Raw genomic sequence first — 23,788 nt, forward strand, 5'->3', positions numbered from 1 at the left:
AAAAAAAAAAAGAGAGAGAGCTAAAAGATGAGTGTGTGTCCTTCAGAGATCTTCCAATGCAAATACAAGCCCTCATATTGCTATATCTATACACACACACATATATGTATTTTTATATTTTTATATATGTGTGTTTGTTCACATATTTTATATTTCTCATTTCAAAAGTAATGCCTTCTTGTTAGTAATATTTGGAAAATATGGGAAATAATGAAGTAGAAAAAAATAACTATAACCTAGCCTTTAGAGGCAACATTTCCACTATTAACATTTGAGTCTATTTTCTTCCAGTCCTTCTAAAATTGGTTTTATTAGCTATTGAGTAATACATGTGTATATATACATATGTATACACAAATATATATATACACATATATATGTAAAATGTATAAAATATATAAAGAATAACAAGGCAACTTGGGGCTGGCCTGGTGGCATAGTGGTTAAGTTCACATGCTCCACTTCTGCAGCCCGTGGTTCACAGGTTCAGATCCCAGGTGAGGACCTACACACTGCTCATCAAGCCATGCTGTGGCGGCATCCCACATACAAAATGGAGGAAGATGGGCACAGATGTTAGTTCAGGGCCAATCTTCCTCACCAAAATAATAGTAATAATAATAATAATGAGGCAACAAACTCTGTGTACATATGTACAATTCAGTTTAATAAGGACATTTCCATTACCTTTCAAGCTCCCAATTTTATCCTGTTCCCCAGTTCATCTTGTACCCTACCCTGTTAATGTGTAATGGCTATCTTGAATTTCGTGTTTATTATTTCCTTACCTTTCTTTGTAATTTTACCACATAGGTATATATCCCTGTATTAGTTATCTATTGCTGCAGAACAGACTACTCCCAAATTTAGCTTAAAATTATAAACATTTATTATCTCATAGTTTCTGAGGGTCAGGAATCCAGCTTAATGCAGTGCTTCTGGCTCAGGTTCTCGAGTAAGGTTGGAGTCAAGTTGTCGGCTGTAGTCATCTGAAGGCTTCACGGGGCAGCAGGATCCTCACATGGCTGTTAGCAGGAAGCTTCATATCCTCACCACACATGGGCCTTTCCACAGGGCTGCCCACAACATGGTAGCTGGCTACCCCAGAGTGAGTTATAAGAGGGAAAAGAGAGTGGTAACCCAGTCTTGGAAGTGACATACCATCAACTCTGCCATTTGCTATCAGTCACATGGAACAACTCTGGTACAATGCGGGAGGGGACTGCACAAGAGTGTAAATACCAGGAGGCAGGGATTTGGGGGGGCCATCTTGGGAGAAGCTGGCTACCACAAACTCTCAACAGTATGTTTGTTAGTTTTGCCTGTTTTCAAACTATATATAAATGGAATCATACTGCATTATTCTTTTGCATTTTTTTCATGCAAAGTATTTCCGAGATTCTTTCATGCTGTGTAGCCAAATCCACTTATTTTCTTACTGTATCATATTACTATATATGAACATACTCCTATTTGTTTAACCGTTTTGCTATAATGGACACTTGGGTAGTTTCCAAATTTTTGCTATTAGAAGTAGTGCTGCTATAAACATTCTTATACCTGCATCTTGCACATGTGCAAGAGTTATTTTAGGGCATATATCAAAGAACAGAATTGCCAGGTCATAGGTCATGGGCACTTTCAACTCCACTAGATAACAATAACTTTTTTTCCGAAGTTATTTCACATTCTTGAACCACACTTGATTTGATCAGATTTTCTCAATTTTGCCAATCTGGTGAGTGTGAAATGGTATCTCACTGAGGTTTTAATTTGCATTTTCCCTGATAACTAGTGAGGTTAAGCATCTTTTCAGGTTTACTGACCACTCTGGTTCCGTTCCTCTTTAGCATCTGTGCAAGGGTTTTTTCCATCTTTCTTTTGTCTTTATCATATTAATTTCTCAGCCTTTTTCCTATGCATGGTATTTAGAGTTGAGATCACATCACACATCTACTTTTGTATACTTTTATTTTTGTATAAGCGTTTCCTCATTGTCTAAATCTCAGCAAACATGTTTTTAAATAGTGTTTTCTAATTTAAAAAAATACAATCATGTTCGGATAATACAGAAAAGTATAAAAAATAAAATAAAATCATCCATAATTTGACTACTCAGCAATAACCACCTTTTTGCATTCTGGTATAATTCCTTCTACTATATTTTGCATGTAACGTACGTTTTTTATAAATTAGAATAATTCTCAGTAAACCTATTTTTTTTTACAAAGTATTATGTTTTGAGCATTTTTCCATGTCATTAAATATTCCTCAATTACAATTTTAATGTGTGAATTTAACCCATTTAACCATCACCCTATTTATTGAAATTCTCAGTTTTAATTTTTCTTTCCTGTGTTATAAATAATCTTGCATAAACATCTCTGTGGATAAATCTTTGGCTGTATTTCACTTCTTTTCTTAAATTAGATTCCAATCAAAGATCATTTCTCAATGATCTTTCCAGAGCTGTTTTTAAGGCTCTTGATAAATATTATAAAGTTCCTTTCCCAAAAGACTCTATCCCTATTTCCAAAATATAAACCTCTTCATGTCCTTTCTGTTCAAAAAGCCTGGTAGGCTCCTCCGGTACCTATTTAGTGTCCTGCACATTCGAATACACACATACATTCAGTCTCCTCCACCACATTCTACTCTCAGCCATCCCAGTTTATTTCTAGGACACACCATGGGCTCTCGCATTAAACCTCCGTGGCTTTGCTCAGGTGGTGCCTTCCACCTAAAATGCCCCTTACCTCATTTCTCTCCCAGGCAAAATCCTATTCTCCCTTTAAGGGCCAGTTCAATAAAAACCATGTTTCTGGGCAGAGTTGATCTGCCCTCTGCTGGGCTCCCAAAGCACATCATAGACTTCCATAAGGATAATTTTCACATTGAAATAATTGTGACACCACAGGTTTTAAAAGTGGAAATCAGATCATGTCCTGCCCAGTTTAAAACCCTTCCATGGAATATAATAGAAAGTTCAGAAATTGACCCAAATACAGTTGGGAACGTAGATTATGACAATGGAGACATTTCAAATGAGTTGGGAAAAGATGATAATATTGAGATAACTAGGTAGTTATTTGGAAAAATTTTTTGGATTCCTGTCTCAGACCTTAAAACAAAGTAAATTTATGGTGGAACAAGGATTAAAATGTAAAATATGCAACCATGTAAAAACTAGAAGAAAATAGAGAATTATTTGTATAATATCAAACTGGAGAGGGTCTTCCTAAGAATGGCATAGAACCCGGAAGCCACAAAGGAAAAGACTGATACATTAGAATACATACAAAATAAAAGTTTTTCCATGGTAATAAATAATAAACTGGAAAAATATTTACAACCTCCATATAGAAAAAAAGGATCAAATTTTCTATAAATCAATGAGTAAAAAGTTCAACAGAAAGCCCAACTGAAAAAAGGGCAAATGAAATGAACAGAGAATTCATTAGAACAAGACTCCTCCCCCAAAAGACTCACAAATATGAAAAATTAGTCAACTTCACTCTTAATAAAAATAAAAATAAAAAATGAAAGTGTCTCCGTTTTTATCTATCTGATTGGCAAAAATAAAAAGCTTTGATAACACTGTATAGTTCAGGATGTGAGGAAATAGGCACTCTCATATTTTATTTGTGGGAGAACAAACTGGTACAACTCCTATATAGAGCACTGTGCCAATATCCATTAAAACGCAACGAAAACATTCTTGTTTATTGGTGATTCCACTTCCAGGGATTTACCCAACAGATAAACTGCCACATGCAAAATAAGGAATGGACAAGTTATAACTTTATTCGTAATAGGAAAGGACTGGAAACTACCTAAGTATTTCCAAATAGGGGATTGGGCAAGGAAATTATGACATGTCTTTACAAAGTTGTGCATTAATTTAAAAAATTGAGGCAGACCCAAAATACAGAGCTCATGGAAAAAAGCAAGATGTGAAGTGTTTATAGCAAGCTACCATTTGTGTAAAACATTTATACACATAAATTTGCTTGTGAATATAGCAACCATCTCTGAAAGACTACAAAAGGAAGGGGTTAAGAGTGATGACCTCGGGCAGGCCCCGTGGCTTAGCGGTTAAGTGCACACGCTCAGCTACTGGTGGCCCAGGTTTGGATCCTGGGTGCGCACCGACGCACCGCTTCTCCGGCCATGCTGAGGCCGAGTTCCACATACAGCAACCAGAAGGATGTGCAACTATGACATACAACTATCTACTGGGGCTTTGGGGGGAAAAAAAAGGAGGAGGATTGGCAATAGATGTTAGCTCAGAGCCGGTCTTCCTCAGCAAAAAGAGGAGGATTCGCATGGATGTCAGCTCAGGGCTGATCTTCCTCACAAAAAAAAAAAAAAAAAATGAGTGATGACCTCTGTGAGGGGAACAGGGGACTGGAAAGCAGGGGTGGGAAGAGGACTTTTTCATCCTATGCTCTTTGGTATATTTTTAATATTTGGTGTTCCTGTATACGTACCTATTTTTAATCAATTACATTAACATAAAATAAAACAAAACACCTTTCAGTGTTTAGAATCAAGCGCAACTCACTTCCATGGTCAGCTTTCCAACTTCCTCTCACACCGTATTTGCCCTCCCTCACTACCTTCCAGTCACATTGCTTCTGGAACATGCCAAGATCTTCCTGCCTCAGGACATTTTACACAAGCTGTTCCCTCTGCCTCTGTTGGTGTTCTCTAGGCTCTTCCCATGAGTTGGCATTTTCTTATATTTCAAGTCTTGTGTTCCATGTCATCTCTTCAAAGATGCCATCCTTGGCTACCCTACAAAACAATTGTTGAAAAAATGCCTCCCTCCCTCACTGGGCAGGGAAGGCTGGGCTTACCTCCCTGAGCCTCAGTCTAAAGCAGCACCTCTCCCTTCACCCTCTTTACAACAATGCCCTGATTTATTTTCTTCATAGCACTAGTCACTATTTGAAATTACCTCGTTTGTGTAGTTTCTTAGTTGTTTACTGTCTCTCTCCATCTCAAGGGTTTAAATCTCAATGAAGGCAGGGACTATGGCTTGTCTTGTTCCTAAATCTACCTTCAGCAACCCAAACAATAAACATTTGTTGAATGAATTTATGCAGCACATCCTATGGACGGTGAACTCTTCTATGGACTTTACAAATAACTCTTTTAATCCTCACAACAACGCAATGAGGGAGGTTGTTTTTTACCCATTTTAGAATTAAGGAAATTGAGGCACACAGCAGTGGAGTAACTTGCCCAACTGGCAGAGTTGGAATCCCAGACGCAAGCTTGTTAGCTACAACGCGATGCTTTTTCGATCTATAAACTGACGGATGGATGAAATTGACTGCATGGAAATGTGAACGTAAACGTGGATTTTTTTTGCGTCTCGGGATTCCCCAGCTCTACAGCAAGGGGGCGCTCTCTCCCAGGTCTTGACGCCGGTCCTCAAGGCGCGCACTCCCTGTGCGTCTCGGGCTCGCGCGCGCTACCGCGGCACCGGAAGTGACTGAGCTTGCAAGTTCCCCCGGTCTCTTCAGGGGAAACTGAGGCCGGCTCGTTCGGAAGAGACAGCGCGAGCCGTCAGCCAGGTAGGCCGGCCCGGGTCCGCGGCGCGGAACTCGGCCGCGAAGAACCCTCCCGTCTGGAAACGACTTGGCCGATGAAGGGGGGATGTGGCCCCCTACGGCTGGCGGGCCGCGCAGGTGAGAGCGCCGCCTCCCCTACGCGTGGCAGGCGCTGCGCCCAATGAGAGCCCTCGCCGTTCCGCTTCCGTGCCGTCTGGGCTCGCTGATTGGCTACGCTGGGGCGGGCCGCCGGGGGCGAGACCCCTCCTCCCAGAAAGGTCTAGGGGGCGCCCCTGAGGGAGAGCGGTTGCCTAGCAACTGGGCGGTGGCCCGGCGGGTACCCGGCCTAGCGCGCGCGCGAAGCCGCGAGGCCGCAGCCCACCCACTGCGGCCGCCGGAGAGGTGCTGCCCCCGGCCCCCAAGCCTTCCTGGGGGCGGCACGAATCTGCCTTGGGCCTGCTCCCAGGAAAACGTGGTCTTAGCCGTGGGGGGCCTCGAGCAGGCCTCGACCCCTCTCCCTGACCCGAGGAGAGGCCCGGCGCCTCGCCCTCAGCCGGTCTTTGTGCAGGGTGCCGGCGGCCATTGTGTCCGTGCCGGGAATGGAGGACCCGGCAATCCTCCTTTGCCACCGCCACGTCCAGGGCCTTTGGGGAATTCAAAGAAAACCGGCGGCGTTTCTGGGAGGTCCCCGGCCTTCAGCCTCCCAGAAAGGCCTGGGGATGGCCTTTCCGAAGTCACACCGCAGATCCGAGGCAGTTTCCCCCTCCCCCCGTCCCTCATCGAAACCTTGAGCCCCATTGAGAAGTCCCTTCAGGGTTTCGGAAGCCTCACCCTGGGCTGGTACTTAAATAGGAAAGAAAAAAAAAAAAAAAAACAAACCCTAAACCCCACACCAGCCACCTCCGGGAGAGTTCTCCTGGCTCCCAGTAGGAGGCGGAGAGCCAAGGGGCGTGCAAGAGCGAGGGGGCTGGGCTCCCGGGTGGCAGGAGGCCGCGGCTGCGAGCGGCCGCCCTCGATCTGGGCGATGGAGGAGGAAGCAGGCGAGGGGGCCGGTTCCTGAGCTTCGTAATTCCTGTGTCGCCTTCTGGGCTCCCAGCCTGCCGGGTCGCATGATCCTTTCAGCCCGAGCTGGTTTTTTTGCCAGCCGCCGCGAGGCCGGCTGAGTTACCGGCATCCCGGCTGCCACCTCCTCTCCCGACCTGTGATACAAAAGATCTTCCGGGGGCTGCACCTGCCTGCCGTCGCTTGAGAGGGATTTGAATGTAGGTGGTGCGGAGGCGGGGGTTAGGGGCCCGACTGCCCAGGGGGGTGATTTTCCGAGGAAGGCATTTCGGAGAAAAAGGGGTGGCTGGCGTAAAAAAGGCCGGTGTGATGATTCAGAGCCCACTGGTGCTTTCAGTTTGACTTCATTGAAGTGTCCTGGAAGCTAGACCAGACCTTCAGAAGAGCCACAAAGAAACCAGTTCTGGTACCTGGAGGGGGAATGGGATGTTTGTAGGGTAAATGGCATGCATATTAATTTTTTTTTCCTGAAGCTCTTTCTCTCCCTTCAGAACCTTATCTTGGCTTTGGATCTCAGAAGAGAAGCACCAAGCAGAGACCAGACTCTGTGAGTGAGCAGGTGTTTTGGACAATGGACTGGTCGAGCCCATCCCTATTATAAAAATGTCTCAGAGCAACCGGGAGCTGGTGGTTGACTTTCTCTCCTACAAGCTTTCCCAGAAAGGATACAGCTGGAGTCAGTTCAGTGATGTGGAAGAGAACAGAACTGAGGCCCCAGAAGGGACTGAATCAGAGATGGAGACCCCCAGTGCCATCAATGGCAACCCATCCTGGCACCTGGCGGACAGCTCCGCGGGGAATGGAGCCACTGGCCACAGCAGCAGTTTGGATGCCCGGGAGGTGATCCCCATGGCAGCGGTGAAGCAAGCACTGAGGGAGGCGGGCGATGAGTTTGAACTGAGGTACCGGCGGGCATTCAGCGACCTGACATCCCAGCTCCACATCACCCCAGGGACAGCGTATCAGAGCTTTGAGCAGGTAGTGAATGAACTCTTCCGGGATGGGGTGAACTGGGGTCGCATTGTGGCCTTTTTCTCCTTCGGTGGGGCACTGTGCGTGGAAAGCGTAGACAAGGAGATGCAGGTATTGGTGAGTCGGATCGCAGCTTGGATGGCCACTTACCTGAATGACCACCTAGAGCCTTGGATCCAGGAAAACGGCGGCTGGGTAAGGACCACGCCCCTTGTGTGTCCCTTTTCCTTGGCCTTTGGTCAGAGAGATCCCCAACAGCCTCTCCCCTCTATCTCTTTATGTTGTGCTGGGTGATTGTTGGAGATGTTTTTTGTCAAGGAGATGTGAGTGGCCTCATTGCACCACAAGAGGTTAACTGTTCTGAAATACAGATGACCCAGATCTTGAAGGACCAGGCATCTTTCATTCTAGTCACCCTCATGACCCCACTCTTTCATACTTGTGTTCCAGTTTCTCAGCAGAGCAAAAGACAGCCTGTGTGTTCATTTGGCCCAAAACCTTTGAGAGTGGGAAGTTAGTCCACTGTTTTCCTCCCCCTAATATAAAGGCTTGCCACGCAAAGGGGGGATGAGTACAATGCCTGGAGAAGATAGTATCACTGACCCACAAGCTCCTCCATTCTTACTCCCCCGGGATGTCAGTCCTGTCCTGGGCTTCCCTCCCCCAAATCAAGTTCCCTTTTTTTCAGGGTTTGCATACATGGTACTCTCCTCTCAGAACAGGGCATGGCCAGGCAGGAGTTCCCCCTGGCTTGGATGGCTGAGGATGGTCTGATTTTAGGGCAATGTAAGCTGTGCCAGTGGGGCAGTTGTGTTTGTGCTGCTCGCCTATGGTCATTTGCTCTGAAGTGTGCAACTTTCTGCATGGTTGGCCTGTTTGCGGAGCTCTTGCTGTGTCACGCATTAGGCCTGGGGACTTTGCACCTCACTGCCTAGGGTCGGTTGGGGAGCTCTAGCTGTTCCGCCTGTTGCTTTCCGGCCAGGGCCCTGGGGCCTTTTCACCCAGCACTGTTTGCTGGCAAAGCAAGAATCCGGTCTGTGGGCCTCTGTGGGACATTGAGATTCAGTGACAGACTTAGGAAACAAACTGACACATGGGTGTGAGTCCCAGCCCTGTCACTTAACTAGCCGTGTGACCTTGGACAGGCCAGCTTACCTTAAGCCTCAGTTTCTTCCACTAAAAAAATGGGGCAGGCTCTCCTTTGCTTGCAGAGTATTGTAAATCTTGGAGCTAACGTGAGCCCAGTGACTGACACCAGTAAGTTTGCTGTGGTAGTTGTTATTGGTCCCAGACACTTTCTGGGCCCAGGAGTCATGCCTCACACCTTTGCCAGGGAGGGAGAATTCTCTTGCCCGTCACCAAGTCAAGATGAGATAGTGGTGAGAGATTCTTTACCAGTGGTCATTGTAGGCAATTTTTGCTTTTCTACAGTGGACTCAGTCCTATTTCCTTGCTTATCTCCCTGCCTCCTGCCTTGGGGAGGGAGGTGCAGGACTTATGAGAGGTATTCTGTCTCCTCAGAATACCCAGGATATCAAGCAGGGTGTGGAAAATAAGTCATCTATTGAAGGCGCTGAGGTGGAAGGGGGCCATTCACCATGGACTCAGGAATGTCAAGAATGCAATTATCCATAGGCTGGGCCTAGGGTGTGGCAGGCACTTCAGTTTACCAGTGAGCGAGAGACCTCCGAGTATGCCCTGGAACCCCACCTCCTGTCTTATTTCCCATTTCTTTACAACTTTATCAACTTTTCCCACTGCCAGTTCTTGTAAAAGGCAAAGGGGTCAAGTCAGTAGAGGTCAGATGACTAGGGTGGGGTTGGGGGAGGTAAAGGCAGAGGGCTCTCTTGAGCTAAGGCTGACCAGATTTGAAAGCCATTCTGTAAATGAACTCCCTGGGGGGATAATGATTAAATAGTTCCTGTTGGTTTGTGCAATGACCTCTCTTATTCCCTCCTGCTTTGATTCTCTTTGGGGGCAAATATTTGTTCAGCTGATTACAGGAGGGACAGGATTCCAGCGCTTCAGACACACCCTCTGAGGCATCTCCAAGAAGAGACTTTGGCCATTTGCCTGCTTTGCCTGACTATTGTCTTTGGCCAGTGGTCCTAATACCAAGTGGGTTGTTGCCAGCTATTAACAAAAGGCAATCTGGAAGAGGTGCCTGGTCTGCCAGCCAGCCTCTGCAGAGGGCTACCTGGACCAGAGAATTGCTGGTCGCCCAGTGTTGCGCGTGGAAAGAGGTTTTAGACACAGCAGCACTGGGCAAGTTTATTAGATCACCAGTGGATTGAAATTCCATCTTCCCTCTCTTTGCTCAAGAATTATCAGAGCCCGTTGGACAACATACCATATGTTACTTCCTCTTGGTGAACAGAGGGGATGTGTGCAGAAGAGCCAGTTATGTCAGAACAATTTCTGGGCACACATTCTCCCTGACGCCAGGAGGTAAAGAACATTTGACTGGGGATCCTTTGGGTAGAAGGTACCCGCCCACTTCCCTCTCAGGTACCGTCCTATTTGAGCTGCACAGATTGGCTACTGCAGTGGCATCTCATAATCTTCCTGGAGGCTGTGGCTGGGGGATCCATGAGTGTAAGAGTTATGGGCCATTCCACTGTGGAGTATGCTCTAAATTTAGCATTCCTACAGGAAAGGGAAAGGAAATGAGCCTTTATGGGGTACATCTTATGTGTGAGGCATTGTGTTAGGTTTTGTACTCATGCAACCAAAATTTATTGAGCATCTCCTATGAGGCAGGCACTGTACTAGGTGCTGGCCATAAGCCAGACATGGTACCTTCCCTCTTGGAAATGACATGCTATTTCATATATTCCACACGATAACCTTCCAAGGTAGATGGGTTTATTCCCAGTTTACATGTGAAACTCCTGGTAGCTAAGTGGCCCCAGGTGTCCCTCAGCCAGTTAAGTCACTGAGTGAGAATTTACACCTAGGTCGGCCTCACTCCAAAGTCTAAACTCTTTCCATCCACATCAGGCTGTCCAGGAGTAGTAAAGCGATCCGGACATACCGGCACAGAAAACCAAAGATGCTCTTGGGCCAAGCAAAACATGCTCGTGAAGGTGCTCATTCTGGTCTGTGATCCTGGTGTTGTTCAGGTAGCTGCAGGAAGAACAGTGCCTTTGTTGGCAGTAGCAGCTTCCCAAAGGCGTGTGTGTAGTCTCAGATTCTGGCACTGGTAAAATTCAAGTGGGTATCAGGGTATTGCCCAGTCAGAGTAGGCTTCTTGTTAATTTTTTCATTGTTAAAACCCTCTCAGGCCCTACCAATAGGTAAGAATCATTTGGGTGTGCGGTGGCCTACCCCCAGGTATGTCTACTTAATTGTGGCTGATGCTCCAAAGACTGGAATTCCAGACTCATAACCACACCACTGCCTGCCTGGAGTCACCTGGCAAGACGCTGAACCTGTTTGTCTCTCCTGTCCATCCTTCATTCCCACCTATAAAATGGAATAATGATAGCCACCTGCCATAGCTTGACTCTAGTAAAGGATCTAGAACAAAGGCCCTTCCTGGGCCTTAATTGCAGGGTGGAAGCACCCCTTTTAATGAATGGGCTACTTGCCTCAGAAAACTGAACTTTGCCCTGAGAGTTTCTCAGGAAACAAAGCCAGCCCCTGAGATATTTACCTAGAATGGTTTATAGATGATGTGACCTTCTCCAAAAGGACAGAGTGTTTCTGGGGCTTTCCATTGGGAATGTAGACAGTTATGGGGCAAGGAGCCAAGTGGGCCAGACCATTTTGGGATCACTGTTCCTGGGAAACCCCTTAGCTTGATGGAAATGTCATTGTTGAGAGTAATGAGCTGGGAGTAGGGGCAGAAAACATAATTTGGCCTTTTCCAGTCTGCAGGGCTCTGTAGTCTTCTAGTTTTTGTAGGTTTCTTCTTGCCTGTTCTGGCTTCTTTGATTTGGATATATGCTTAGTTGAAGCACCTCAGCAGTCTGTGCAGATCTCAGCAGCTGTTGGCAATTCTGCGGTTTTCTTGGGGAAACCCCATTAGAAACCCCAAAAGTGGAAATTTTTAGTAATCTCATTCAGGTCCCAAAGTGAGGTAGAAGTGTCTCAGGGACTCCCCCTCAAAACAGCCAGTTCTTCTGGATGTACATTTGAGGTTACTCTTAAAACTCTGTTACCACCACAGGGTTTTCCAGACTTCCTAGGACTGATTTCCCCAGTAGCCCCAAAGAGCCCTCAGCTTCTGGTAGAAAATTACCCAGGTATTTTTTCAAGGGGCCCTAGCGGAACCCAGAGGGTTTTCTTGACTTTTGTGTGGGCTGTCACCAGATTTATTTGGGCTGCAGGAAGCAGCAGTTGTTAGTTGTTGCTTCCCCACCGGGTATCTGTCCTGAAACCAGTGGGCTTGAGCATCCTCCTCTGTGCCCAGCCTCCCTGGTTTTTCCAGTGCCCTCAGCCTTCCGTCTTGGGCCTTTCTTTCAGCAACTGTGGTTTTGTCTGGGTTTAGCATGGATAGATTCAGGGGTAATTTCCAGTGAGCTGCTCTTCTACAGAAACATAATCTTCTGCTACCTTAATTAGCAGGGCCCTGTCCCCACCCCCAGCCTAATTCTACGGAGTCCTCCCTAAGGACTCCCTCTCTTTTCTTTGAAGGAGTCACTCTGCTCCTGGATCCACTTCTCTTCTGTCCCTCCAGCCAACAGTCTGTCTTCCCTGTTCCCATTTGGCAGACCTGAGTCAGACAATCCCACTGGGTCTTTTTGTTTAGCCTGGGGAAGAGAAGACCAGGGAGAATATGATCACTGGTTTCAAATATCTGAAAGAAGAGGAGCTAAGCCTTTTTTATTGGTATAATACCCAGCAGAATTTGGATAAACCAGAGGAAAATAACAGTGGTAGAGTTTAAATTAGTTTAAGGAAGACATTTCTAGCACTACCATATCTCTACCAGGTTTAGGAGCTTCCTGAGGGCGGAGTCCACATCTTGTCCGTACTTGTTTCCTCAGCCCTGAGCAGAGGTCTTAGGCATAGCAGGCGCCTAGTGAAAGAGAAACCCACTAAATTTCTGAAGAAGCAGACGCTTATCAAACCAGAATAATAGTAATGGGAATTGCCCTTTACTTAATCATTTAGTCATTGATTCAAACAATATTTATTGAGCTCCTACTATGTGCCAGGCTGTCCTAGGTACTAGGGGTACAGCTTTAAACAAAACTAAGTTTCTGTCCTTGTGGAGCTCACATTCTAGTGGGGAGAGACGGGTGTAAACGTGTAGTTATATATATATACACAACATATATCAGTTGATAGTAAGTGCTATGGAGAAAATAAAACAGGTTGAGCTGTAGGGCACACCTAGCCAGGGAGGTGGGGCTGCAATTTTAAAAGAGTGGTCAGGGAAGACATCTCCAAAAGGTAATATTTGAGCCAAGACCTGAAGAAGGTGAGGTGGTGGACCATGAGGGTGCCTGTAGAAAGAGTGTTATAAGCAGAGGGAATAGACTCAGGAAGGAATAGGCTTGGCATTTTCAAGGATGAGCAAGAAGGCCAGTGTGGCTGGAAAAGAAACAGCAAGAGGGGGAGTGGTAGGAGGTGAGAGGGGAGAGTGGTTGGGATTGAGCAGGGAGAGGTAGCCAGAGGCCAGATCATACAGGGCATTACAGGCCATGGCGAGAACCTGGCTTTAGTTGTATGAGAGAGAGGCCAGGAGAAAGTTTGGAGCAGGGTTGAAGGGATCTGAATTCTGTGAGGGTAGCATCTGGGAGCCCAGTGAAGAGGCTAGCGCAACTGCCAGGTGAGAAAGAATAGTGGCTTGGATCAGGAGGTGGAGGTGGAAGTGGTGAAAAGGGCGCAGAGAATAAGACCAGGCTTGCGCGTGGTGTATTGATGTGTCCAGCCACCTTGGAAGTCACATTTGTTAACTGCTTGGAGGTCATAGAATCAGGGCTAAATAAGCTAGATGTTCTTCAGGGGTAGTTCTCTCATGTGGTATCCTGAATGGTCCTCCTCCATTCTAGCAGTATTTCTGTCTGAATAACTGCACCATCTCTGGGTTCAGGTCCCAGCTCATGTACATCTAGCTGTGTGATCTTGGACAAGCTCCTCGAACTCTGAACCTTGAGGCAAACAATACCTGCTTCCCAAGGTCATGACAAAGACCTAATGAGGTGTGCCTGAGGTGCATAGAGCCTGGTGCACGTTGGTATCGTAATTCTTACCATCTCAGCCACAGAACTCGTGTCGGACTTCCATTCACAGAATCTTCAGCGTCCATTCTCCTTTTTTGGACTTCACAGTGACCCTCCAGCACATCCTTAGGGCTGGCAGGCCCTAGCAGTGTTCCTGTCATGGCAGCAGCTCTATAGTGTTCCTATGCTGTGTTGGTACAAGGACTGGTCTTCGAGTCGGGATTCCAGTCCTACTCTCCATCTGCTCCAGTTCACAGTCTCACCTTGGCCAAGTCACTTCACCCCCAGGCCCCAGTTTCCTCATCTGTAAGGTGGAGAGTTGAAGTAGGCAGTCTAGGAATCTGGTTCTTACTGGCCTTGAGCCTTGTGGCGGATTCTGCCATTATGGCGTAGTTCACATTAGTTACCTTTTAGGATGGCTCTTTCCTGTCAACAGCTGCAGCACTTCAGCTGCAAAAATTAACTAATCTCAGTGTCAATGTAGGGTAGTTTATCACTGACCCTACAGTAATATTCCACACTTATGTAGCAGTTTAGGGCTTAAAGAGGGCTTTCATATCCACCTTGCCTTTTTGATGCTCACAGCCACCCAGGGAGGTGAGCAGGAGGGAACTCAGGCCGAAGATGCAGGGTTTGGACTTTCAAATCTGGATCTTACCACTTACCTACTGTGTGACCTTGGGCAGGCCTTTTAATTTGTAAATGGGTATACTAACAGCACCTTGTTCTGAAGATTCAGTGAGTTAATTCTGTCTTAAGGCTCTCAGAATAGTGACTGTTAGTATCAGTAGCCAACAGCAGCCGCATCCTGGGGCTCCCTTAGTCACATCATCTGGCTTCCATTTATTACATATTGATTTTTGCAATAGTATTTTTGCAGAAAGAAACTGCCTTTGGGACCTTCTGCTACTTGGTTTCATCCCTGATGAGACTCTCAGGCTTGGGGCCTTACAGCTAGCTCCAAGCTACAGGACTTTTTGGCAGACTCCAGAGCTCCCCTCGGAACTAGAGGTTTTTCTCTCGCTCTTCAGGAAATGCCATTGCAATGACTTCCATGGACTGCTTCCTGTCCCAGCCCTGCAGCCGGATTCCTGCTGGTGAGAGTGTAGAAGCTGGAAAGTAATGTCCCTAAAGGCTCCCCACTACAAACTACTTTTTTTGGACATGTCCCTCCCTTTCCTCTTGTCAGTTACTTTCTTGACTCCCTCCCCCTTCACCCTTCACCTAGCTTCTCTCTCTAGCCTGTGATCATCCCTTTAAGATATAGAAAATGCATTTCCACTTAGTTCTGTCAGACTTTTCCCCCCACCTCTCGCTAGGGGGTTGGTCACAACTCCTGGGTTTTGTCCATGGTTCCCTCACTCAGTAGCAGTTTCAGTCTTAGACTCCCCCTAGAGGAACATTAAGCCTGTCACTTGCAGTGCCTTGTGTCATCCATTAACCCTGAATTCCCCCAGGAGTCCCTACCCCACCCCTGCACAGGACGGAGACTCCTAAGAGAGATCTTAGAGGTTTGGCACATATAATTCCTGCCTCTTGGAGACTGATGACAAAGGGTAGAGTGAAGCGGAGCCTGCCACTGCCTCCCACACAGTCACCTTTCAGGAGGAAGCTAGAAGGTTGAAAACCTTGTTGGACAATCATCTGAGGAATGGGAGCTAGCTTGGGAGGGGTTTGGAACGCACTCAACTATGCCTCAGATCCTTTGTTCCGCTCTTGAAAGGGAAATACTCCCCTCCCTCCTCCGTGGCCACACACACGTGCCTTTGTTCCCCCGAGTCAGGCAGGGCCGGGAACACAGTGTCCCTTCCAAGGAGCCTGACTTGCCTCCCCAGAGGCTGGCCTCCTGGTCAGTAGGACTGGAATTTTTGCTCAGGAGCCTCCGGTCTCGTGCCCTTTCTGTAGAAGAGTCTCTCAGACACGGAGAACTTGCCTACAAACAGCTGCCCACAGACTTCCCTGGAATTATTCCATGGGATGCCCGTGTCCCAGGATTAAACAGTCCCTCCCTCTTATTCCACTTGGTGATTAATATTATTGTTAACATTGCTATTAATAGCACCTAACATTTATCAAGTGCTTACTCTGTGCCAGGCATTGTTCAAAGTGCTTTACGTGTATTAATTTGTTCCATTCGCACAGCAACACTCTGAAGTTGGTACTATTATTATCCCCATTTTACAAATGAAGAAACTGAGGTACAGAGAGGTTAAGCAACTTATGCAAGGTGGCACAGTTAGTAAGTGGCAAAGCCTGGGAGGGTAGCTTCCAAGCTCCCATTTTTAAACACTATACTGTGTCCCCTTCCCCTGCTGTACCAATGTCTGGGTGATTGTTGGCATTTATCCAGTGCTCACTATGTGACAGGCCTTTTACCGACATCATCTCTGTGTTACTATCCCAACCACCTTATCATTATAGGACACTGAGATTTGGGAGGGCTCAGTTAGCAGCAGGCAGAGTCAGGATTTGAAACCAAGTCTATCTTACTCCGAAGCCTCCAAGTCTGTCTTACTTTGAAGCCTGTGTTCTTTATCTCTAATTCTTCTTAAAAACCCTACAAGGTAGGTGGTGTTTTATGGTTGAGAAAACAGAGGCTCAGGGAAAAGTGACGTATACAGGAGGACCTCACCGGGACGACCTGGGATTCAAACTCGAGGTGTTTGACTTTACAACACTTTACCACCTTAGTAGTCTGCAGCATGATGATAATTGCTTTTATGTGCATGATAACACTTTATAACTTACCAGACTGCTTTGTATACATCATTTCACAGTGAGATAAGTGAGGTGGGTATGTTCAGTCCCATTTTAGGGAGGAAACTAAAGCAAGGGGGTTTGTCCCACAGTAAATGACAGAGCCAGACTTAAAATCTGTGTTCTGGCTTTTAACACAGTGTTATCTATGTTGCTGGCGTTCCTTAAGGCTGGATTCTTTGCTCAGAGCTGTCCTCAGATTTTTGTTTCATTTGTTAAATCAGCAAATACTGATGAATGCTTTGTATGTGGTAAGTGCTGGGGTTACTATGGATACTGCGCTGAGCGGGACTGGGTCCCATCCCTAATGGTCTGTTTCCGTGCCCCACACCTTGGGCCTTGCTGGTATCCTTCTATTATCTGAATCAGGCTGTGTGCATCACCCATCTGTGTCCTCACCTCCCAGTCACACCAGGCAAGGTGTTTGTTATAGTTAGTATGTATTGATCACCTTCAACAAACCCATAGATAAAACTCTGGACTCAGATTTGAAACTTAGCTTGTTTTCTTGCTGGTGGCATAACACTAGGCAAATCAGCTTCAAATTCTCCTCTATTAATCTGAGAGAATAATACCAACCTACCAGCGTAAGCAAGGCTTAAATGAGAAAGTGAGAGGCAGAAGTGTCTTTTTTTTTTCTGCTTGAAGAAGATTAGCCCTGAGCTAACATCTGTGCTGGTCCTCCTCTATTTTGTATGTGGGTCGCCACCACAGCATGGCTTGATGAGTGGTGTAGGTCTGTGCCTGGGATCCGAACCCACGAACCCAGGCCACCGAAGCGGAGAGCATTGAACTTAACCACTACACCACAGGGCTGGCACCAAGAAGTGTTTTTTAGTAATAATAACAGATACTGTGTGTTGAGTGCTTGCTCTGTGCCAGGTGCTATGTTTATGCCTTTGACGTAATCATCTTGTTTGGTCCTCACAACTTCTCTGGTGTGAAGATGGAGCATCCAGAGCTTCCAGAGGCTTTATAATGTGTCCACAGTAACACACTTTGTAAGAGGCAGAGCTGGGTTTTCACTCAGATGTATCTGGTGCCAAAGCCTATCCTCAAGCCACTGCGTCATTGCCTCTTTGCAGGCCTGGACTGGCTTATTTTACCCTGAGTACCTGGCACAGAGCCTGGGGTTGGGCAAGGGCTTGGCCAGGGTCTGCTCAGTGAACATGAAGGGTTGTTATTGTTAGGTGCAGATTAGGCTACAAAAATGTCTCTGTCCTAAGGAAGCAAACTCATTTGAAGTAGTAGGAAAAGACCCAGAACACTTGATGAATGGCTCCAGGCAAACTGTGCCAAATCTGTGGTGTAGACTCCAGAAGCGGAAGAGGACAGACCCACTGGCTGCATCCCACAGGTGCCCTGGGCCTCTAGCAAACTGGCCCACTTCCACCATAAGCTACTCAGTTGATGACTCGGCCCAGAGGTCTCCACCCCCAGCCCGCATCGTCCGTATGCGCCTTCTCCCTCGCCAACTGTATCACCAACCAGAACCTCTTCTGTCCTAGTAGTGGAAAGTGTCAGGAAGAGGAAAGGTCACTAGAGGCTTGAATAATAGCCTTCTCAGCAGTGTGGCTTTATGCAGTTCACACTGAGTCCTCAGTTTCCTCATCTGTAAAATGAAGATAATAGTCATCCCTTAAGATAATAGTGGTAATCTCTTTCTCAGAGGCTTGCTGTGTTTCTTCTGCCTGGATCACTCTTCCCCTAGATCTGATCAGGGCTGTCTTCTTATCATTTAGGTCTCAACCTAAATATCACCTCTCCAAAGGCCACCCTTGTTTACATGTTTACTGTCTGTCTCCTCCAGTAAAACCTAAATTCCCAGAGTGTGGGGGCTTTGTCTCATTTTTTCCTTCATCCCCAGCATCTAGCAGAGTCTTGGCACATAGGAGACACTCAGCAAATATTTGTTGAATGAGTGACTGACTTGGTAGCCCACCTAGCACAGTGCCTGACATACAGTATGCTCAGTCAATGTTAGGCATCATTATTACCTAGTAGGAAGATGTGGACCATGAAGGCCTTCAATAGGTGAAAAGAATGTGGCAAGGGCAGGCTCAGTAGGTAAGAATCACCCAGACAGATCTGAAGAGTAGAATGTGTATGAAGCATCTGGGAGGCAGGGAGGAGCCAGACTGGCTGAAGAGGGTCTGGGTTATCAGTAAAGCTGGTCAGGCAAAACGGAGCAGTGACTGATGGTGGAGGCCTTTGGGCGGAGGAATGGGCATGGTTGATGGTAGGGCGGGCCCAATGGGGAGAGGCCCAACACTGGAGAGATGCAGCCAGGTCTCCCGTAACCCCTGGGAAAGAGAATCTCTCGCCAGCTGGGGCTCAGCAGGCAGAGCTGCAGGGAGATAAAAGCCAGAGGCACCTGCGACCTGCAGATCAGGTAGGCTGCCCTGGTTGTTATTTTGGGGCTCCAGGCCAGGTGCAGATTCAAAGGCTTGATTGAAGCCTTTTGGCAACTCTGGTCTCAGCAGGGTAAACATCACCTGTCTCCTGCCACCTGTGGCAACAATGCCAGGAAGGTACCCTGGGCAGGTCCAAAGGGGCCCAGCTTTCTTACTGCCCTCATGGAACAAGAAATACCCTCCAGGAGAGGCCACTCCTTCCCTGTCCCACAGCTCCCTTTCTGAAGGGCTCAGGTGGCAATAAGGTGCCAAGAGGCCCCCATGGTTCCGGCCCGTGGAAGGCAGGGGCGGGGCACTGGGAGCGGTTGACAGCTGGGCCCAGCTGGGGGGAGGGGTCAGTTTGGGAGCAGGTGCAGATTTCGAGGAGGGCGGGGCCTGAAGGGAAGTAGGGATATTGGTAGGCTGCAAAATTTCCCTCCCCATCCCCCATCACCCAGCCACAGCTGGCTTCTCCAGGAACCTGATGACCTAGTTACAATGCCTAGAAATTGTTAGTTTAGCTTACAGTTCAGGGCTGTGCTAGTCTCTCCCCTCTGAGGCTTCTTGGGTCCAAAAGGTGCGTGGCATTCCCCCAAGCGGGTTCCATGTGAAGGACACACACCATATCACATGTACAGGCTTCTTGCCCAAGAAAGGAAACAACCAATCAGGCTCCTTCCCTTTTTCCCTGGTGTGCCCCCCCATCTCAAGGCGAAAAGACTCCCTGCCCCCACCCTCACCCCTTTCTGTTTCTCTCTGGGGGATTGGTGGGTGGCAAGTGGAGGTCACAAACTTCTTCCCTGGAGGTTCAGCAGAGAGAGAGAGACTCCTGTTACCCTAGGGATAGCTCAAGCATACCTAACCCTTCCCTCCTCACCTTCCCATCTCTGTGTGATGTTCAGACCTGATGGAAGAGGGTGAGGAAGAATCTCTTGGGGGCTCTGTCAGCCCTCCCAGGCGGCAGCTGCTCCTGGTATTCCTGGTGTCTGCCTCTCCACTGCCTCCTTGGGAGAAATTCCATCACTCTTAAGAGTCAGGTACAAAATTTGACAAACCAATGCTGAATCCCACTTGCTCTATAGTTATCTTTGGGGGAATTACTTAATCTTCCCCAGCTTTAGTTTCCTCATCTATAAAAAGGGGATAATAATGTATAGTACTTTTCTTGAGAGCATGAAAATAATTAGTAAGATACATGAAGCACTTAGCGTGAAGCCTGGCATAGAGTAATTACTCAGTATGACAGCTATTATTACTGCTGTTATTATCAGATTGCCTTCATAGGTGATCAGGTTGCTGTGATCACTATGGGAAATATTCTCCAGGAGCAAACTTTTAGGCTGACAGAGTATGTAGATATCCTTTGAACCAAGAGCTTGGAGATTTTAAGATTCCTAAAGCTGGGGACTGTGGCTCATTACCTTGTCCCCACCTCCTCCGCTAGGGCCCCAAGTCATGCTTTGTACACATGCTTTGTAGGGGTTTGGCCAGTGTTGCTGACTAGACATTTAGCAATGGAGCATATATTCTTCGATTTTTGCCAAGTGCCTCCAAGAAGGCAGGGACCTCTTCCTGTGCTTTATTCACTGCTGTGTCCCTAGATCCTACCACAGAACCTGGAACATAGAAGGCGCTCAATCACTATTTGTTGATTAAGTAGAAGACTTAATGAGTTGAATACTTCAAGTGCTTAGGAGCATGCCTAGCACATAGTAGGTGCTTGTCCCATGTTTGAATGATTAAACAAGGTGTCGTGGGACTCTGAAGTTTTTCCAGTATGGCCCCACTCCTTGTTTGCTCTGTGGCTGTAAGCCTCTTGCCCAACCTCTGCCTGTTGCCTCATCTGTTGAAGGAAGATAACACCCGCCTTGCCTCCCTCGTGGGCTGGCTGTGAGGCCCAAGGAGCTGATAGATGAAAAAGCACTTGGAGAGCTATAAATGTTTGGTCTTGTTGCTGCTCCTTGACTGAGGTCACAGCCATAGCTGTGTCATTCATTTCATTCATTAATTCATTCAGCCAACAAGTATTTTGGAGTGGAAGCAGTATCCTACCTCTCTCACATATCTGGCTTCATGAATTTGGACAAATTGCTTCTCTAAGCCTGGACATCTATAAAATGGAAGTAATACTCATTTCATGGGATTTTGGGGAGAAAGACTAAGCAAAGTGCTCTGAGCTTATTGAGGGTGGAAACAGTGTCTCATTCACTGTTATCTGTTAGGGCTAGCACTCGGTGGTGGAGTGTTTAGTGACCGGGTTAACCAACATTCATAACGATGAATGGTGTATGTAAAGTGCCCTGCACAGTGCCTGGTGTAGAGTAAAAGCTCACAAAATGCTGGGTCTTTCCTTTTCCTCTCACTGTGAAGTTTGGTCATTCATTGATTCAGCCATTGCTTATCTTCTGCAGTCAAATTACCAGGCAAGGCCAGACCTCTGAGTGTGACTCAAATGAGAAGTAGAAATGAGTATTAGCTCCTAACCCCAGGATGTCCTCGCCCGCCTGTGCTGGACTGCTGAGTGGGAGCTCTGACCTGGCCAGGATCAGTGCTGCTTCAACGTAAAATTATGAGGCCCAGCAGGCCTCACCCTATGCTCACCTCTGACTCAGAACAAGAACAACCACCCCTTGTGCTACCCACTCTCCGTCTGCTACTCAGTGAGGAAAATTTCCCTTTGCTCACAGCACCCACATTCATATGGAACCAAGGGGTTACCATATCAAGAAAGTCCCCAGGGAGTCACTCAGAAATGGCCCTTTGGGGCAGGGTCCAGAGAGGGAGCCCAAGTCTAAGGCTCAAGGTCTCCTGAGACTGGGTCAAGGAGCAGGTGCAAGCATGAGGCCCCAGGCTGGTGGCTCAGTGATGAAACTGAGAGATATCTAGGGCCAGACGAGAAGTCAACCCAGAGGAAACTGTCCGCCTGTCCATGCAGGTGTCTGGGCACCTGGGGTCAGTTTCTGGGTCTGATTTAGTGGTGGAAGTTGGGGTTCCAAATTAGTACTCCAAGCCTCGGTGAGAGGAACCCGTGGAACTCCAGAGCAAAGCCTGCAGTTGGCACTCAGGTCAGTACCTTTGAACCTTTCTCAGACCCCTTCAGGGTGAAAGAGGCCCTTCCTCTGGGCTACACAGCACCTACTACTGGAAGATCTCCAGGGACAATGGAATAATAACCATAGTGCTCTTTATGGGGCCCGTGCTGTGTCATGGGCACTGTGCTGGGGGCTTTTTAAGAGAATGGGATCATTTCCTTGCCAGAAGCATGGGCTCTGGAGTTCGACAGAGCTGAGTTTGCATCTGCGCTCCATCACATACCAGCTGTTTGATCTTGGGCACATTCCTTCCCCTTTGTGAGCCTCAGTTCCCCTCTCTGAAAAATGGAGATAATAATACCTGCCTCATAGGGTTTTTGTAAGGATGAAATGAGATCATACATGTCAAGCTTAGCACAGATGTTATAATTTTTAATAATAGCTAACATTTATTGAGCACTTACACTTGTGTTTCATGTGTATTAATTCATTGAATTTTAAAAACAGCACCATTGAGGTAGGTACTCTTATTATTCTCATTTTACAGAGGAGAAGAGTGAGGCATAGGGAAGTTAAGGAATTTTTCCAAAGATGCACAGCTACTAAGTGGTGAAGTCATGATTTATACCCAGGTAGTCTGGCTCCAAAGCCCACATGTTCTACCTCTGGATAAGGAGGGCCTAGCAAATGTTGCTGCTGTTACTCTTGTATCCAGCATCATAGCTCTCTGTGGTTTTTGGTCTTTCTGCTGAATTCTGAGCTCAGTGAAGGCAAGAAACCTATCTTAATCACCTTGTATCCCCAGAGACAACATAGTACTCATAGTCCTCATTAATATTTGCTTAATGGCTGAGAATATTCCCTCTCTTCATTAATCAATCACTAGCTCTTTATCGACCATTTCCTGTAGGCTAGATTTGAGCTAAATCCTTGGAGGAATGCAAAGGACAGCTATGCCTCTGTAAACGGAAGATTGGGTGTGTGTATGTGGGGGGGAGCATTCCAGAGCACTGTGTCATTGGCAGAAACTTCCACACAGGAGGCAGAAACAATACAGGTGGCTTGGGGATGTTTTCCAAGCTGGGATTCCCACCCCTCCCTGATTGGACCACTCCCTCCATCTCCTGCAGAACAAGGTGACACAGATTCCCTCCTCCTCCCCAGAGCAGAAACCACTCCTTCTCTTTGCTCCCTCTCTGGTGAGGAGGATGCATCTTTCTTGCTCAGGCAACCAGTTCATGGGAGCCTAGAATGACAGTGAAAAAGTCAGAAGTTTGGAACAGGGAAGAGACCTTAAAAAAGCGCTTCTGCCCCAACACTGCAGCCAGAGTGATCTTTTAAAAACCAAGTTCAGATCTTATAACATTCTTGCTTACAGTCCTCCATTCACTTGGAATAAAACCCAGAGTCCTTACCCAGTCCTCTAAGGCCTGCATGATCTGGTACTGGCTGCCTCTGCATCCTCCGTCACTCCACCCCTCCCTCTCTGCACTCAAGCCACAGGGGCTTCTGCTGTTCCTGGTTCCTGGCACACTTGTCCCTGCCTGAGGGCCTTTGTAGCTGCTGTTTCCTCTGCCAGGAATGCTCTACCCTAGTGTTTGCCTTGCTGATTCTTTCAGTTGACTCAGCTCACAGGTCACCTCCTCTGAGAGATTCTCTTTGACCTTTGGTCTAAAGTAGCCAAGCTACTTCTAAATCACTCTTTAGTGTGTTACCTTTTTGTGTTTTTGTCATAGCGCCAACATCTAACTGAAATTTTTTTTTTTTTTAAGATTTTATTTACTTATTTTTCCCCTCCAAAACCCCAGTAGATAGCTGTATGTCACAGCTGCACACCCTTC

At 47.0% G+C, this 23,788-nt stretch overlaps 1 protein-coding gene across 7 annotated transcripts in view; it reads left to right on the plus strand.

Annotated features, from left to right (window-relative positions):
- The first annotated feature begins 5,483 nt into the window (after window positions 1–5,483).
- BCL2L1 (BCL2 like 1) overlaps window positions 5,484–23,788 on the plus strand; it is a 46,675-nt gene continuing 28,370 nt past the window's right edge. The window contains exons 1-2 of one of the 7 annotated variants that reach the window (XM_087445445.1): window positions 5,484–5,582; window positions 7,112–7,787. In XM_087445445.1, the coding sequence (XP_087301571.1) occupies window positions 7,224–7,787 (564 nt within the window). In that variant the 5' untranslated portion in view covers window positions 5,484–5,582; window positions 7,112–7,223. Of the gene's footprint in view, window positions 5,697–5,977; window positions 6,821–6,883; window positions 7,027–7,093; window positions 7,788–23,788 lie in introns of those variants that run through there. The other 6 variants (XM_087445443.1, XM_087445446.1, XM_087445441.1 and 3 more) reach the window with 6 other exon arrangements.

The sequence above is a fragment of the Ceratotherium simum genome, chromosome 21 (genome assembly GCF_057802395.1).
Source record: "Ceratotherium simum simum isolate JZ-2026a chromosome 21, ASM5780239v1, whole genome shotgun sequence".
In the NCBI taxonomy this organism is placed as follows: domain Eukaryota; kingdom Metazoa; phylum Chordata; class Mammalia; order Perissodactyla; family Rhinocerotidae; genus Ceratotherium; species Ceratotherium simum.